Genomic DNA, 19,239 nt, shown 5'->3' on the forward strand with positions numbered 1-19,239 from the left:
CAGTTCATGAACACTGGTGCACAGTAGAAGCCAGGCCAGTGGTCCCCCCCCCCCCCCCCACCCCCACCACCCCTCCTCCTCTATGTCCTCTCACGCTCCCTTTCTTTACACCCTGCAGTTCGCCGCGTGCCCCCCCGTTTCTCAATCCCGCCCACCAACCACGAGGTGATGCCCGGCGGCAGCGTCAACCTGACCTGCGTGGCGGTGGGCGCTCCCATGCCTTACGTCAAGTGGATGAGCGGCGAGGTGGAGCTCACCCGGGAGGAGGAGATGCCCATTGGCCGCAACGTCCTGGAGCTCACCAACATCCGTCAGTCAGCCAACTACACCTGCGTGGCCATATCGTCCCTGGGCATGATCGAGACCACGGCCCAGATCACGGTCAAAGGTCAGCCGTGTGTGTGTGTGTCTGGGTAGAAGGTGTACAGGTGCATGAGTTGCTTGGGAGAAATTAGAAGTGCTTATATTTGCTATTGTTAATAAATGCTTTAATTGGGGATATCAAATGTGACATTTTCAGATTCGGTCCTGGAGTTTGAAAGTCAGGTTTCTTTTCTTAACTTACATCTGACCTGATGGATCCAGGCCCGCCAGTCCTAAAATGAAATGTGTATTCCAGTTGAAATGTCATTCTTGACCATGGGAACAGTATGTGTGACAAACTAATCTGAACTCAATTCACCTCTGTTGTTTGTGCACCAACTGTAATTTATTCAAATGAAATCTCCAACAGATCTGCAATGTTCTCCCAATCATGACAATGCAATAATCCATATTACATTTGGAAATGTAATAACTTTTTATTGTCAAATTTGACACTTCCTGTCGAGCAAGTCTAGACCGTACTCTTTACCCATCTTTCCATCGATGGGCGACGACAGCAAGGAAAAAGTCCCCTTTAACATCAGTGTCTCATGTAGGAAGCCAATGAGTAACTAAGTCATGATTTATGGAAAGAGAAAAGTATTGGAGATCTCTACGGACGATATCTCCTAAACTAGAGCACTGCCACCACAACTGTCTAGACTGATGAAGGACACTCATGTAAGAAAGTAGGAACAGTATCATGAACAAGAGAAGCTCAGAGCAGCTGTGTGGTCAGTAGGATACGACTCTGCATTTGTTGTGGCATTGTGCGCTTGTTCAAGTGTGATACAAAGGCTGTTATGAAACATATTGATCAAATGTATGTTTGGTCCAGAAACATCCACATTCAAAGTATTCTCTGGTTCGCAGAAATGTACAAAGCCAACATTTTCTTCTGGAGACCGGGTTTGTCTACGGTGGCATCAAAAATGGGATGTCATACAAAATGTTAAAGATTAACAATCCAAAATATATCTAAGTATGTCTGTCAAAATGAATTAAAACAAAATGAATTGTCAATGTTGAGTTTCTGTAGCAGAAGCACCTCTGAATTGATACACTTTTCTTTTGGTTTAGTTTGGACACAGATACATGGACAAAGAGATATCCAGATGTTGCCTATTAAACAACTTTCTCCGTGACGATCGTTTTATGTTCTTTTCATTTGTGCGAACAAATTATGCACAAATTAAGAAATCCATTTATTCATTTATGTGCATGAATTAGTCGGTTTTGTGTTGCTCAAAGGCACATGGCGGGCTTCATGAAATGTATAATGTGTTTTGTTATATGTTGTAAATACTCTGGACAGTAGGCTCTGCTGTGTGGCTGCATAATGTATATGTATATGTATATATGTATATACATTATACACTATGCAGCCACACAGCAGAGCCTACTGTGTATGTGTGCACCTCTGATGATCCCCAGCTCCGGTTAGGTCAACTACAGATGGATTTACATGGATTACAGGCAACCACATGCTTGGCAGCATGATGTGGTGCTTAGCATGTTGGCCTTGGGCTCCTGAATGACAATGAGCTGGCAGTGTTGAAGAGCTCCATGTCCTCGGGGCGTCAGTGTGTGACTTGTTTGTTTCTGCTCTCTGACAGCCCTGCCCAAGCCGCCCACCTCCCTCACTGTGACAGAAACCACAGCCACCAGCGTCACCCTAACCTGGGACTCTGGCAACCCAGAACCGGTGTCCTACTACGTGATCCAGTACCACGCCAAACTGTCTGACAACGGCTTCCAGGAAATAGACGGAGTGGCCACGACCCGGTACAGCATCGGTGGCCTCAGCCCCTTCTCGGAATACGAGTTCCGCGTCATAGCCGTCAACAACGTCGGCCGAGGGCCTCCCAGCGGCGTCGTGGACACTCGCACTAGCGAGCAGGCGCCCTCGTCACCTCCTCTCCACATCCAGGCTCGCATGCTGAGCTCCAGCACCATGCTGGTCCAGTGGGAGCCTCCGGAGGAGCCCAACGGCCAAATCAGGGGGTACCGGGTCTACTACAGCTCGGACCACGACTCCCCGCTCAGCGCCTGGCAGAAACACAACACAGACGACAGCCATCTCACCACCATCTCGGGCCTCACCGCGGATATCACATACAGCCTGAGGGTGCTGGGCTTCACCTCCGTAGGAGACGGGCCTCCCTCTGATGTTCTGCAGATCAAGACCCAGCAGGGAGGTGAGAACACTCTCACTCTGTCGTTCAAGCACTGTGCCGCTGGGTCACATGTTTGCTGGATTGTTTTGTAGTAACAGAAGTATTGCCAGTAAGAGGATGATGGAATATGTATTCTTTTACTTCACTCAAAGTAACTATTCCACAGTGTAAAAACACTCCCTTACTTAAAATGCTGCTTTGATTGATAATTCTTTGCCACTTGAATGTTTTATAATAAGCTGCAAACACAACATTGACATATTGCCACCTCATAGTTATTATCATTAATATGGAGACATATTTGTCGGTTGTAGCTAATGGGCAGAGTGGTCGTCCCGTAACCACAAGGTTCCCGGTTCGATCCCCGCTCTCCCCATAGTTGCATGTTGAAGTGTCCTTGAGCAAGACACTGAACTCCCAGTTGCTCCCCGGGCGCTTCAGGATGGGTCAATGAAGAGAACAATTGACCCACTGTCGGATTAATAAAGGATACATTATTAGTAGTATTTGTGTCCACCTGATGAATGTACAGTAACATTCAGTCCTTTGAGCTCCCGTTTGGTTTCACCAACCCCTGAGAACATGGTCTGGCTCCCAGTTCAATATGTTTACACAAATTGTGAGCAAGATTTAAATGTTCAATGTTTTCACACTAGAAAAGTGCCACAAGAAATTACACACTACATACACTCACTTTTAGTCTGTGCAGACAGCTTCAAGTAATTAAAATACATTACAGTTGATGGTTAGATAGATAAGTAATATTACCTGTCAGTAATTATTATTTGTTGGAAGATTTATTGTCACATAAATATTTGCGATAAACATTATTATTGTCATTTTAAGACCATTTCAGGCCAATGATGTAATGATAATATAACACGCATTATAAGGCAAGTACACCCTTTTTACAGCAATGATCTTCAAATGTATAACAATATTTAGACATTGGAATTGGACCGTGAAATAAATATTTCAATATTGTAAATAAATCAAATCAAACCACCTGTTAATTCTGACACATTGTTGGCTATAATGTCGGTGACCTTCTCATGTACACAAACACACTGTACTGTAAACCTATCAATAACTCAATAAGCCAATAAATATTGACATAATGTCTATATATTGCAGAACAAGACGATAAGGTAATAAAATCCACACCTCATATAATAAATCGATAACGTAAAATACATCAAGGTCATGTCTATTATAAGGTACAATAAGTTGGTAAAAATACATACAAAATTAGAGATCATGTCCATACGTTGTACAATAAGTCTATTACATAAATGATATCGAGGTAATGTCTATATGCCGTATGATAAGTCAATATTTTAGTAATGGTCAATGTCATGTCCATATACTGTACCAATTCAATTCAATTCAATTCAATTCAATTCAGTTTATTTTGTATAGCCCAATATCACAAATTACAAATTTGCCTCAGAGGGCTTTACAATCTGTACGCATACGATACCATATGTTAATAACATACAAATGATCATAGGATAAGTCAATAAGGTAAAAATGGTCACGGTCACATCCATATATCATATGAGTAGATAACATAAAGCTGATGAAAGTCATTTACATATATAATACTATGTCATATGATAATTGTCAAGACAGGCTAAAGGATTAATAATGTAAAGATTAAATATTACAGTATTTTGCTTCCTCTTTGGGATTTTTAATTGGCAGTTACATTCTAGAGTCTCAGTTTGATTGATTTTATCTGCATAGTTATTCCTCTGTAGATGGATGAGTTTGGACTTAATAGACTTGGTCATTCCTCCTCTGGTGCTCCATCTTTTAGAAACATGAACACCAGCACCCCGACATGAGCAACCTTTACCTCCAGGGCTCCTTGTGACCCCTCTAACGGACTGGAGGTAGCGTGCCATTAGAGCGCGGCGGCGTGTAGATTGATGCCTGACTGTTTGCTTCCAGCTACACCTGTGTGTCTGTCGAGGAAATATGAAAGACGTTATTGGTGGCATACAATGTCTGGGCTAAATGTAGTCACACTGTGTTTAACTCCCATCACTTTTGAAAAGTGCAGCAAAAGAACTATAATGTGAAGCATTAGTCTGTCAGATATCCACCAGCTGAGAAGAGCACAGTGTAACATATGTACACGGATGCTCGGGAGCATGCAGTGTGTGTGAGAGTGTGTGAAATGAAGGTCTCGAGGATAAAGTGGCTGCCGGCACGTAGAGGAAAAATAATAGTATTTAATTCACAGAGAGCGCGTTTCAATGTTGTCGCCCGCTCTGCTTGGCTGGAAGAAACATGACACAAACACAGGGCTGCAATGGAAGATAAAGACACCCAAATTCAGCTGACCCACTTTATTTATTTTTGGAATAGAGTTCAGCACCCTTCCAGGCTGACATAAATCATTTTGACTTAAATGCATATTACAAAGTCTAGTAACTAGTGTCACACTGAGGAGGATGGGGTGTTTCTCCCCGTTGTGTTTATGAGCACATCGCTGCGATTAATGTACAATTGTCCCAAGTCGTGCCATCTATTATGTGGCCGTCTACTTTATCGTATAATCTGGAGCAATGGGGCTGTTTGACTGAGCTCGGGAGAAGAATAACTGGTTTATTATTTGTGCTGCTTTTACAGGAGCTCCAAAGCAACACATGCAGTACAATCTTTGTAAAAAAAAAAAAAAAAGTCCCTTCCTCACTGATCTTTAATGAAGGGGTGCTACGGTCATACTTACTCTTCTCATGATACTGATTCTAAAAGCCACTGCATCTAACATGTGCATTAGACTGCGGGACTAATAAAGGACTATCTTATCTTTTTGCAGTTTGATACAGGTTGCTCCATCAAACCGTTCACTTATATTAACGGCTTTACTCAGGACTTTACGGAACAAACGCATTTCTTAGTAATTAGAACCCTCCAATTTCACAACTTGTGCATTAGCTACTTGATAGGTAACCTTGATTTAATAGTGTTAAGATGTTGTTAAAACTGTTATTAGTAGCCACGTCATCATGTTTTCTCCACTGGAAGTGCACTCCAGAGCAGTAGTTCTCAAATGGGAATGGGAACAAAATGCTTTACGCTGGTACTTGGCTGAAAAGACATTTCACAGGGTTACATCACTGAAAAAACGATTGAGAACCACTGAAATAAAGGGGACTTCATCATGTTTTCTCTACTTGAAGGGCACCTTAGAGGAAAATGCATCATGTTTTCTCCACTTGAAGGGCACCCTAGAGGGCACCTCATCATGTTTTCTCAACTTGAAGGGCACCTTAGAGGAAAATGCATCATGTTTTCTCCACTTGAAGGGCACCCTAGAGGGCACCTCATCATGTTTTCTCAACTTGAAGGGCACCTTAGAGGAAAATGCATCATGTTTTCTCCACTTGAGGGGCACCTTAGAGGAAAATGCATCATGTTTTCTCCACTTGAAGGGCACTCTCGAGGGCACCCCATCATGTTTTCTCAACTTGAATGGCACCTTAGAGGAAAATGCATCATGTTTTCTCTACTTGAAGGGCACCTTAGAGGACAGTTTATCATGTTATCTCCACTTGAAGGGCACCTTAGAGGAGACTTAATCATGTTGTCTCCACTTGAAGGGCACTCTAGACTACAGGACAGTGCATCATGTTTTCTCTACTTGAAGGAAACCTTAGAGGAAACGTCATCATGTTTTCTCCACTTGAAGGGCACCTTAGAAGAAAATGCATGGTGTTTTCTCCACTTGAAGGGCACTTTAGAGGAGACTTAATCATGTTGTCTCCACTTGAAGGGCACCTTAGACGAAAATGCATGGTGTTTTCTCCACTTGAAGGGCACCTTAGAGGGCATCTCATCATGTTTTCTCTGCTGGAAGGGCATCTTTGAGGGCACTTGATCATGTTGTATCTACCATAGATTTCTCCAAGAGGCCCCTCCTCCGGTGACGTTCTACACAGTCTGCCCATACCGCCCTTATGAGAGCTTGAATCAGGCTAAAGTGAAAACAACTGTATCAGTGCACAGAGGGTGTGTAGTGGCTTTAAACTGGCAATAACAAAAAATAATTGTTTGCCACTTTGGGGCAGTTAAACAAGTTACAAATACAACAGAGACATAAGCCATTTTGCAATCAGCTGTAATGGCTGCTGCTTTCTTGTCTCACCTCCCCTCCACCGTACTTTGCCATATTCAGGATTTTCAGGCTCCAGAAACTGACAAAGATTGTGGCAAGTATAAAAGCCAAGACCAAGCTTCAAACAGTCAAAAAATGCCAGTCTGGCTGAAGAGATGGTATTTGGCCCACCATATTAGCATAACACACCTCAACACACCAAATTCCTGGCACTCATGGACATGAGACACTTTTGGGATCTAAAATCCCCTCAGGGGATTTGAAGGTGATGACGTCCTTTATACTTCCTCAGTTGTGTTGCTGCTCTGAATACTGATGAGTATTGACTGCAGCATTGCCCGGCCTCCCACTTCACCTCCTGACTCCCTTACTTTGTGTTTCCTCCTCTGAATACAGCCCTTCGCCGCCTCTATGTCTGTTCCTGCCTTTTAGTCTGTCCATGTCTTTGTTTCTGCTTCCAGTTCCAGCTCAGCCGTCTGGTTTTGAGGCTGAGGCCGAGCTGGACTCGCGCATCATGCTGTCATGGCTTTGGCCCGTCCAGGATCCAATAATTGGCTTTGAGCTGCTCTACTGGGAGGATAACAATCCCACAAACAAGGTAAATACCACCGTAAAAATATTGTTCTTCCAATGAAGTAGATTGATGATATTTTACCCCTAAAACATGTTTTGTGTTTATGGTTTTGACCTTTATTTCCCACAAACATAGCCTCAGATCAACAACGGCATCGGCCCCTTCTGATTAGATTAATCTCAGGGAAGCATGTGAGGGAGTTTTGTGAGTGGTCGTGTTGGTTTCGTGCTGAATTCTGGGACTGTGAAATGCAACCCAGAGTGTAATAGTGTTCCCGGTAGTTAACGGGCAGTTGTGTGGGCCGTGGCCTTCATGATCTCACGGTGTCCATTTCTCCACAGCATCATGCCACTTTCAACCCAGCAGGCTCCTATGCAGTTGACGGTCTGAAGCCAGACACACTCTACATGTTTTCCCTGGCTGCAAAATCTGAGATGGGTTTAGGAGTCTTTACTCAGCCTATTGAGGCCAGGACAGCCCAATCCAGTAAGTACTCCAGCTCTCTAATGTCACTCTGGTTTTGCTTTTTTGGTCCCGACCCGGCCTTTTAGTTCAGGTACATTTTATATTTAAATGAACCAAGTGGAAGTAAACATGAGGGTGAGTCATTGGTGATGTCATCCTGCATCATCCACATGGACACCGTGCGCAATCCAATTAAGGTGGCTGACAGGTCGTGCTGCACTTTAATGTAGGACCCGTGTGTGTGTGTGTGTGTGTGTGTGTGTGTGTGTGTGTGTGTGTGTGTGTGTGTGTGTGTGTGTGTGTGTGTGTGTGTGTGTGTGTGTGTGTGTGTGTGTGTGTGTGTGTGTGTGTGTGTGCAGAAAACATTGTTTCAAAGTATTATGCATACATTAGTGAATAAATGTTTTGCAAATGGAATAATGAATGAGATCGCTAGGTACATATTATACATTACATTTATGGGACCAAAATAACACAAAATCCGATGTATTCTAGCATTTTGTAACTGTCTTTGCGGTGAAGCATAGTGTGGTGCCGCCGGAGTGGCTTGAAACCAAACGTATATATAAACAATATGAAGAAACAAACAGCTAACTGAGCTGAATAAATCGCTACTCAGTGTTACGGTAATTTAGATTAATTTAACATAACCTCACATGCACACAGCTACACAGTAAGATTCTCTCTCTATGATGTCACAGCTGACACCATTGAGTGTATAGATAGAGCAAATGGCTGGGCGCCTCCCTCTTTGGTGGGTGTGGTAACAACAGATATGATTAACCAATGAAATGCCGCACTGAATCAATAAGTGGTTCGATCCAGAACCATGCAACGGGCGTTGCATGGTTCTGGATCGATCTGGTCCTACCGCCCCGACCCAGTGGAGATTATCTTTGTAACACTGACTCCCAACAGAACCTCTTGTTCGAAAACCAGCCTCAACTGTTATTGCAGTTTCGAGCTTGCAAAAAGTAATTACCGGCGCGGCATTAATTATGTGAAGACTTGCTTCCACGTGTCAGTCATGCTTGATTTTGCCGAACATGCAACTCAATTACAAAGTTCAAGCACCAAGCCGACAACAAAATACAATGTCAGGAGTTTTTTTTTCTTTTCTTTCAGGCGTAAAATCCGCTGCTTCACAGGATCCATCATTCATAAGCACGCTAGTACTGCTTGATATTTCTATATTTTTCCTGCTTTCTGCTGCCCTTGCGTAACAAATCACCGGGCGTAACACATTGCTTATTTTGACAAATAGTCTAATAAAGGCGATACATATTATGATGTAAGACCATGAAAACACGAACACGCTGTTGCATGGAGAGACAGCTTTCACCATGACTGTCATGTTCCTTCCAAATGATATATGTCATGTGAAACATGATAATATATGATATGCAGGGTTGTCCCACGCTGACTGTAATACTATTCAGACTGCATATCCAGCATTGGATCTGTGCCTCTGTGGCATGCTGGGAGATGTGGAACTGAAGCTGCAGTATTTATGACAGCTCCCAGAAGGAGTATAAGCCCCCTCTCTTGTTTTCACCTGTCAGGAGAGAAATCCCTGCGCCAGTCACGCCGCAGACACACAAGTTGTGTCGCTTTGATTTTCAGTCCGCCATCACTCCTCTCACAGTCAAAGCCACGAGTCAGGGAACCTGCTAACAGGTCTAAGGACCTTCACCACCGCTGTCTCACTCTCTCCTTCTGTTCATCTCTCTGCCGATCTCTGTCGTCTTTGTTCCAAATGTTTTCAGTATATACATATATATGTACTACTAAAAAAAGTGATCTCAGTTTCATATTTAGCAATGCCAAGCTAGTTACTTTTGTTAAAGTGAGATAACACACACAATAAAATGATGCTGCATTCACCTGGAATCAGGCAGACGGGAGATGGTAATGTGAGCCGCAAAGTGCAAAATATATGATACTGTAGCGGACTCCTCCATGCGTCCATTCTCATCTCTTATTCAGGCCGGTCCCAGGAGCAGCAGGACTTTCCATAGTCTAAAGAGAGGATTCCCCATAATCTGTGGTTCAGATTATGGGGAATCAAGCAGTCATGGGATGATGTGCCTTTTCTGTAGCGCGGTGTGTTCGGAGGAGCTGGTTGGTTTTTAACGTTGGCTGTGTGTGCTGAAAAAAAAGACAAAGATAGAAGTTGTCGGTCTCTACTCTACGACTACATTAGTATTTATTTATTTTCCTATAACGACACATGAAAGAAAACTAGGACCTTTGCTCCGCTCAGAGGTCATGCTTATCATAATAACACCATGCGTTTTTTTTCTCATAAATTCCCAATTTTTATCTTTCAGATTTCTTCTCTCAGATTACGACCCCCATATTCCTCCGTAATTTTTAGATATTTATTTGTTACGGACAATGACCCAAATACGCCATCATACCTTTTCCGTATGGGATAGATTCATACGTTATTTGTCCAAATCTTAATTCCTTTTCTCTCGCAGCCTCTTCCCCAAGTTTAGCTATTTTTTTCATGACCCCGTTTCTTTAATCTCCCACTCGTGGATCTCTGTCTCCTTGATCTCACCCCCTGCATGGATGCAACCAAAGGTTCTCGTACGTGTGATGGATTTATGGCTTTTCTTGTGCGTCTCTTTCAACTCGTCCCAAGGCCTCTAACACTGTTCAAACAGGGACCTCGCTGGGTCCTCACGGTCTGCTGGGGGCAGCCAATCCACAGCGAGCACGATAGCGGTCCCTGTGTTATCTCTCCCACCTGCTCCACACTCATCTCATCTGGTGGTGTTGCTGTTGTGTTTGATTGAGTTCTGCTCTTGTGTATCATTGAGCATTCATCTGTAGTGTGCATGTTTTACTTTTCAGTTGGCGACACTTCACACTGTGTTGGTAATGTGTTGTTCCACAGGAAGGGGGGGGTATGAAGTGTCGCCCTGGTTTCTGTCTGCCCTCTGGACTGTGAGGAGGATTTGTAGAAGAGGAGGAAAAACACAAGCTATAAATTCACATAAAAATGTGTTATGTTAATTATCGTGTTTATTTCATGAATTCACACTAAATTAACCATTTCATTTCAACCACATCTAGGAATGAAAACAATTATTTGATTACCAATTGGGTTTGTAGAAAGCATATGCTGTTCAAATTACATGTTTTGATTAACATGATGAGGAAACTTATTTATATTTACACTTCGTTAAAAGACTATTCTGGTTTAATTAATTCTGCTTGAGTCCTATTGTCGTAAGTGTAGTCACTGGTTTAATCGCTTCAACAAGTCCGTTGGGTCAAGAAACACAAGCAGAGAAAACGCTCAGACAGGTTGGAAGCAAACCTCAGGCTCGGCTCCAGGCTCCTGTACTCACTGTAGAGGACCAACATGTCAGACTCTGTTTAACCTCCAAATGAAGTGGTTCAGATAATCTAGGTAAACTGTTGCTTAGCAACCTGTCTGACCTTAACTGCTCCTTTCTTGTCGCATTGAACTTCTCTTGCAGCACTAAAATGAACCTGTTTATCCGTATGCTTCTAAAAAACTATTTTTTAACGGGTTACTTGTAGGACTAAAGGTTCTTCCAAAGAACCCTCTTGTCCAGAGTTATTCAAGGATTGTTAAAAGCATGTTAAAATGGAAGGCCCAAAATCCAGCCCATACACCCCAAATTTACTCATTTGATTGTGGGTTGTAGTGCACCACATTAGCCCAGGGCATCTAGGGTTCTAATGAAACCATTGGAATATATAACCATAAAGGGTACCCGAAACAAGTCCAAAAACCCTACATGTTCTAGTTGGCACCGTCACTTCTAAGAGTGTATGACGTTGTACGAGCTGCAATGACGTTTCCTCCTAAAGTGAATGATAAAGCAAAGTCCTAGGCTATAAACCCAGCGTTAAGGACAAAGACTTATAAGCAGATCATCTCCAAGCAGTCCAGAGGGTCAGTTGCTCTGTCTTTCATTGTCCACCCTGCTTGACCATTCCCCTCCCCTCCCCTCCCATCAGCCCCCTCAGCCCCTCCCCAGGAGGTACGCCTGCTCAGCCTCAGCTCCACCAGCATCAAGGTGAGTTGGGTGGCACCACCCACAGACAGCAGCCACGGGGAGATAGCATGCTACTCCCTAGCCTACCTAGCGCTCACTGGGGAGGACGTGGAACGCCACCAGGTGTCAGGGATTGCCGCCGATGTCACCAGCTACGTGCTGGAGGACCTGCAGAAGTGGACTGAGTACTTGGTGTGGGTGAGGGCTCACACTGACGTCGGGCCCGGCCCAGAGAGCTCTGCAGCCTGCAGCAGAACCAAGGAAGATGGTATGTTGAATAGCCTGGAGCTCTCTGGAAATACTAACCCTCCAACACTCTGCTCCTCTCCTGCAGTTCAGTCTCACGAGCTCTCACTGAATGGATGTTACTTTAAAAAGCAGTGGAATACTTTTACCTAGAAGACATTTATTAGATTAGTATTGGCATGGCTTAAACGGTGGGCAACTGCAACTCTCAGACCCTTGACACCTTTCTCATAAATTTGGTTCGGAAACATGCACCCCTAAAACCAAGTACCAACTGAATGTATAACAATTATAAGGTAAGACCCCGCACCTTTATTTAAAGTCAACAGAATGATGAGAAACTCTCGTCTCAAGACCGTCGGTATGAGCAGCAAGCAGTGGTAGTTAGAGTCTGGATACATGCTTTAAATGCTAAAAATTAGTTTTGAGGATTGTGTTTGAACAGTCAGAGTATCCAGAGCTGCAGTAAGCAGCCCTTACTTGAACCACTACTGGATTCTCACAATTTTGCAATATCACCATTTTAGTGTCATACTTAGGTTTCAAGTAATGCGCTTGTGTCCGGTAAGCCAGAGCACGGACCAATCGGCGTCCTGTGAGGAGCTGCTGGCTTGGCTTAGGTGTGTGTGAGACACCTGGGAGAGGCGACTGTTCAATGCTTCGGTCCTGTATAGCATTCTTATTCCAATTAAGGATTATCAGATAGTTCTGTGTAAAACAACAACAACAACCTGCGGGTCAGGTTTCTGCAGCCCAAGAACCAAAACTAAAACTCAGGTTCCAGTGATTAACATGGAGACCTGATTCCTGGGTTCCTTGGATTAGTGAGTACAGTACAGGCTATTAATACCAACATTCAGTGTGGTAAAGGGAAATGAGGTTGAGGTGTTGGATCATGTAGTACATCCAAACTTCAAGAATTGTTCAGAATCAACGTTCCGTCTTGGTTGTATAACTCAAACATTTGGGTTTTGAACAATGTTTTACCTGCCAAAATCAATGCAATGACCTTTCTCTTCTTGAATCAAATTGTAAGCCCATTTTGCGATTTGAAGTTGCAGCACAACTCGGGCTAACTGCCTTGTGAGTCTTCTGCTGCCACTGATCTCCTGCCTGCCACCTTCCTCCAGACTAGCTGTCTTCTCCCCAGCATGAAGACGTGGCTTTAGCCTGCTGGGCTGCTGCCCCGCTAGGCTAAAATGTCTGGACCTAACCCTAACCCTTTGGACACAGCTATGTTGCTACGGTTTTATGTTTGGTTGTTAAGTTATTACTTTATTATCAACGTGGCGTTTCTGCAAGCGTGATACAATGCTGATATGAAACGAAGTTGTCCATCTTCAATGTGCCCGTGGTTTGCTGAAATGCACGATGCCTGAGCGGCAACATGACGCTCTTCCTCTGTCTTCAGTCAGATGAAAGCCAGAAGGGCCACTGTGATGTCATCCGCAGGGAATGTTCTGCCATTGGTCGCACACACTCCTTATTACTGTCACGAGAGGTGTATTGTTCAGACTTATCTGCCCTTTGTGGATTTGTTCAAACGATTGAAGCAGTCTGATCTGGTGATGATTCACAAAGTACTGGGGTTATGGAGATACATCTAAATGTTTTTTCTTTCCCCACTCAAAAGCACTGTACATGGGTGATGAGACACATATTCCTGCCAATGATTTTAATATATACTGTATATATTAAATGTTTTTTAATGGAACCCCTTTCTCTGAAAAGCGCACAGGCCCCAGCAAACTACACAAGGACCCCGTCTCCCCCTCCTGTCAATCTGCACAATTTTAATGAGAAACTTGGAAAGGAACTATCTGTACCGAGAAGACAACCAAGAGATTAAGATCAGAACACAGAACAGTTCAACGTGTGTTCTCTCTTCTCTAATTGAGTGTATACCAGTGTGAGAACGGGGATCATCCTGTGGGTGGGCCTTGTGATGGTTAAACCAACATAGGAAGCAACTTTTAAAAGAAATCGTCTTCGCTAATGTTTTATGTGAAAGACAATTCATCCGACGCGATTGTTGGAGCTCAAAGACACACAATGTGTTTTTGTGAGTAAAACTGAACGTAAACAAAAGTCCACAGGGACTAATTGAAACCGTGTTGTTAGTTTCCTCCCTCCCTCCAAAGCACTAATCCTCTCCACCTGCTGTCCTCCTTTCTCCATCTTCTCTCTCTCTCTCTTTCAGCCTCTCCCACCACACTTCATCTTTGCGCACCAACTGAATCTTAATCTCACACTCTTTTCATCTCTCTGCACCCCATTTGACTTTGAGCTCTGGTCTCCGGCATCTGTCCATTCTCCACACAGACTGTAGCGGCTGGCCAGCCAACTCTCCTTCCAGCCCACATTAGTGTCAGTCTGGTGCCTGAATATCACAACACTTTCTCTTTTTGCTCCCTGACGCCTGCAGAATCTCACGGCCTAGCTCTATGGAACCATTGATGTGTTTTAATAAATCCTAATTAAATCAGCTCTTGTGAATTATGACTCAGCATTTGTTTTTGCAACATTGGTCTTGATAGAATGGCACGAGTAGCAGTGAAGTGCATTTCTGTTTGACCTCTGACATCTCAGTCGTGATGTGACGTTAAGAATGTGTCTCTTTTTATTATTTAATCTACTTGGTTAGGTTAATAAACAGCATCGTTTGGCTTATAATAAGTATGTCTGCTACATTATTTAAATTGAAATAAGTCAACGAGACAAACCATTTTCAAACCACGAGACAAACCATTTTTTAAACAGACTTCCTTGGACTATGATTAGAAATGTATTTGTGATATGTCAAAAACAAACATAATCCGGGAGAAAATGAATTTTGGCCGAAACATAATTGACAATAAAGTTTACTTGTATGCGTCAGTAATTTGTAGGGGGCCAGGCTGTCATCAAAATGCGTCACAAATCTATTTAGCATTTTCTCAGATCCTGCCTTTGCTTTCCATACTGTAGATATTTAATTATTCCTCCGAGCTTTGCAGTGGGTGGTGTTCAAGGATGGGCTTAAATGTAAATGAGACACAGCAGCATGTGGAGGTTGTTCAGGTTGTTTAAGGTAGGAAGAGGGAAGAGAATGCAGACACACACACATATACACACACACACTCACACACACACATACATACTCACACACACACTCTCACACACACACACACATATACACACTCACACACACACACACATACACTGGACACAGTGAGGGAGATACTTAGAAGGCAATTAGTGGCTGCCCCAACATTTAGCAGCTGCTGCAGAGAACCCCCAGCACCCACTGACACATGATCCGGCTTCATGCTGTCAGCCAGGACGGCCCTGCAAGTGTGCATTAGCATCACCCGTCTGCACACTTCAGTGGGAAGTATTAACAAATATGATTGTTTCTGCACCCACGGTGCACAATTAGTGAGACTACAAGATGAAAACTCTGAAAGACAAAGTGGAAGTCAGTGCTAGTCCACACCTTTACCTGAGAGGTAGATAAACTTCCAATCCACCAGAGTCCAAGCTATCTAGCTAACAACCACCCTTGAACTACCACGGGTACCAGATCTCACTTACCTTACCTTTCACAATAATAGCCCCAGACATACTGTGTAACTATAGACTGTAACTAAGAAGTGCATGCAGTCATCGTGACATCACCCATTGGTTTGTGGACTGCCGCTTTGAAACTTCAAGTTCGGAGATTTCGCTGCCGCCATTTATTTATTTTCATATATGTTACCATATTTTGAATGAGTGACGTAGAGGCACCTAAGAAATTGGTTATTATCGAGGTTCTTAGCTGGTGATATGGTTGCAAAAAAAGTGGATAAATGTATTGAGTTATCTCTGTAATGAGCCAACTACCAAAGAGGCTACAGCAGCACTGAACGTCCAGTGGTTGCTGATATTTCCTGGACTCCAGATGTGTTTAGTCTGTGACATGGTTCTTTTGCTCTTCTTCCTCACTGCACGGGCTGTGGCTTTCTATTTTGCACAATACAAGTTTATTGACGTTTTTTCCTCCAAAGCTGGAGCTTGATTCTGGTAGCTTGCTCATACTATACGAGGTTAAACGATTCTAATGAGTCTAAGGCATATAGTGCTGACACCAAGTTATAGAGCTTTACTTTGCCTGCTGTGCTGGGTGATACTTGAGCTGCTTTAACACTTTTCTCTCCATGTCTTAATCTCTAAGTGCAGGGCATTTTAACCTTTTAACGCTTCATTTCCTCTCCTTGTCTGCCTTGAATCCCATTAATATTTGCACAACCTCATCCCCTTATTTTTATTGAAGTCAAATTTGTATTCATTTGCACTTCCCTCTGAAGCTGACCAAGCATTCTAGAGGAATGTTCATGAGCTCATTTTCAATATTCTATGAAGTAGGATAACCCCTGCTCCCAGCATCCTCTCGGGGTTCCATGTGACAAGCTTTGATGTGTATAACCTGCAAAGATAGCCAGCAACCTTCACATTACCTTGTAACGTCTCCAGGCCCACAACTATCTCAGCCGGTCAGGAGAAATTTCAAACTGATGTTATTTATCAGATGGGGGCATATGAGAGAACAGGCTTTGTACAACTTTCTATCAAGCACATTTCTGCTGTTTAAACTGTAATGATACGATATGTAATGCTGCTGGGGTCAAACTCTTATAATACATCCACACTCATATTGAAAACATCTTTTTTTTCTTGGTAAAAAAAAAACTGCTCTTTGCTAAAGCCAACACATTCTCACTCCCAACTAGTCTAAGTGATGTATGGTCAGTGGCCCTACAGTTCAAACTGTGATGTTCTAGGTACCCTTTAGCAATGGTTTTGGACTTTAGTTTTGTCTTTCCTAGGATGTCTTGTCGCCCACTACGCTGCCACTGATTTGCTAGAACTCGTTGCTTTCGTTGGTTGGGTTGACTAGGTTTCCGGCATAAGGAGTCCGATTGGTAATGGTTAGGGGAAGAGTCTCAGCTAATCACAATTCAGTAGGGTGGGTCACGCCTCCTGCGATTGCATATCTGTTCTTCTCCTTTCGTGCATCTTATAATAAACCTAAAATAAATATATTTACATCCCTGGCCTATGGTTCACCTTGAAATTAAAAGGCTATAATGCCAGATACCACATAGTAATCCGGGCGTTGGTATCTTCCATGCGGTGGAGCCACTGGAGCGGGGCGTGGTCCGACCAGAGGGAGAATGAGTGTCCCAGGAGGTAGTAGCGCAGGGAGTCGACTGCCCACCGGATGGCCAGGCACTCCTTCTCCACCGTGTTGTACCTGGCCTCCCTTTCTGAAAGCTTCCGGCTGATGTACAGGACCGGGCGGTCAACCCCCTGTACCTGCTGGGACAAAACGGCCCCTAGCCCTCTGTTCGATGTGTCAGTCAAGGTCAAGGGGCTGGTCAAATCTAGGAAGTTTGGGATGAACCGCCTGTAATAATCCTCCGTCGTCCCCGTCCCACACACTTGATTTAATTCTTCGGGGTCGGTTGTCCTTTCCCCGGTCGCTTCGGTTGCTTCGGCTGTTTTCGCTCCGTCGCACCCGTCCTTCCCGTTCCTCAGTCGCTACTGTTTTTATCGGGAAGAGACACAAACACAGATTGACCCCAGTTGAGGCTGATTACACCTCATCCCGGCACCGTTCCCTAAACCACACCCTCACTCCGTCCCCTCTGCAGCTGAGCCTAACCACGCCCCGCCGCCACATGTACATGTAGTCTTAATGGTCCATGTACATCCAGGTATCTTTCGTTTAAAGTTCATGTGATTATTGGGTTGTGTGCTTGCACTTAAAGTAACACTTTAATCATGCGATCTGCATCATATCACAAAGACTCTAAAGATAAAGTTGTGTGCTGTGTTGTGCTGCAGTGCCCGGAGCCCCTCCCAGGAAGGTGGAGGCAGATGCCCTCAACTCCACGGCTCTCAGGGTGACCTGGAAGCCTCCGCTGTCTATGAAGCAGCACGGCCAGATCAGAGGCTACCAGCTGGTCTACTCCAGACTAGAGAACGGAGAGCCTCACGGCCAGCCGGTCATCATGGACGTTTCCCTCCCCGATGCCCAGGTACTGGCACACTCAATCGATTCCAATGTTAAGGTTTTTGTTCATTTAAGTTGGTAGAAACCAATGGCCAGGCAAAGCTAGCAAGCGTCATCTCGTTTCATAGAGGTCTCATTCTGGTTTCTTTATTTTATGTTTTTGTGGAAAGTGTGCCCGATACACACACACACACACACACACACACACACACACACATACACACTTAGTTTTTAGTGAATTGTAGGTGGTTAGAATCAAATACATTTGCATGTTGCATGTACATTTGTATGAGAATACACAAACTCTTTCTAGCCAACAGAGTTGGAAAACAGCCACAAATATGAATGTATGAATAATGGAGAAACCTAGATAATCGTGCTTAGGAAAGCAAAAGAAAGTGTCTGCATGTGTTTGTGTTTGAGATATTTCAAGGGGACACCGAAAAGTGTGTAGTTTGACATGAAGTGGAATTATTCAGAGATGTACTGCAAGTCAGTGAATGATGAGACCAAAATGAGCCCCAGCATGAGGCCATAAGATAGAAAATCTTCCAAGCAAGGCTATATTAACCCTTTCAGACCCTGGGGTTTGTTTCATTCGCTACTACATGTCTAGGCAGGCATACATACATATATTGTTATTTTGAGGATAGGTTTGGCTTCTCGGAAAAGCCATCAATTTGTATGTTCTTGTTTAGGTTTTTTGCGACCATGATCTCATGTTTTCACACAGTCTATGTATGTAAATAGATGGAAAGAGTGTCAGTATTGCCGGGATAGAAGGACCCTTAGTAATGTCAGAAACTACATCAACAGTGCAAAAAAGAAAAGAAAATAGAATAGTCTGGTTCCGTAAGTAAAAGTTCCATCCGTTTTCTCAATTAGACAATGGGATGCAACTCAGTTTGATCTGATGAATATTAACAGCTGTGTTAAAACATTCCAGGTTTTTTGATAGAAGGAAACCAATTTTTTTAGAATACATGCCTTTGAACAAAAAAAGCCACATTCAGAAGTTAACGATAGCTCCATAGGTGTATTCCAGCAAGAAACTTCTCATCTCCGAGCTGTTACACGGCCCACTAACGACTTACACAATGGAGAGGACTGACACATTCTGCTGCTTAAATTCATTCATTTAAACATTTTAGGGTCAACTTTGGATGATTTCAACAACTTTGGATCAATGTTGAGTTTAACAGCAAAGCATT

General features: G+C 43.5%; 1 protein-coding gene across 12 annotated transcripts in view; it reads left to right on the top strand.

Moving 5' to 3' along the window:
- ptprfa (protein tyrosine phosphatase receptor type Fa) overlaps positions 1-19,239 on the top strand; it is a 273,794-nt gene that overhangs the window by 158,793 nt on the left and 95,762 nt on the right. For 9 of the 12 annotated variants that reach the window (XM_034530507.1, XM_034530506.1, XM_034530510.1 and 6 more), the window contains 6 exons: positions 119-388; positions 1,980-2,561; positions 7,128-7,264; positions 7,582-7,726; positions 11,708-12,013; positions 17,860-18,053. In XM_034530507.1, the coding sequence (XP_034386398.1) occupies positions 119-388; positions 1,980-2,561; positions 7,128-7,264; positions 7,582-7,726; positions 11,708-12,013; positions 17,860-18,053 (1,634 nt within the window). The remainder of the gene's footprint in view (positions 1-118; positions 389-1,979; positions 2,562-7,127; positions 7,265-7,581; positions 7,727-11,707; positions 12,014-17,859; positions 18,054-19,239) is intronic. The other 3 variants (XM_034530513.1, XM_034530518.1, XM_034530515.1) reach the window with 1 other exon arrangement.

Source organism: Cyclopterus lumpus, chromosome 4, assembly GCF_009769545.1.
Source record: "Cyclopterus lumpus isolate fCycLum1 chromosome 4, fCycLum1.pri, whole genome shotgun sequence".
Taxonomy (NCBI): Eukaryota; Metazoa; Chordata; class Actinopteri; order Perciformes; family Cyclopteridae; genus Cyclopterus; species Cyclopterus lumpus.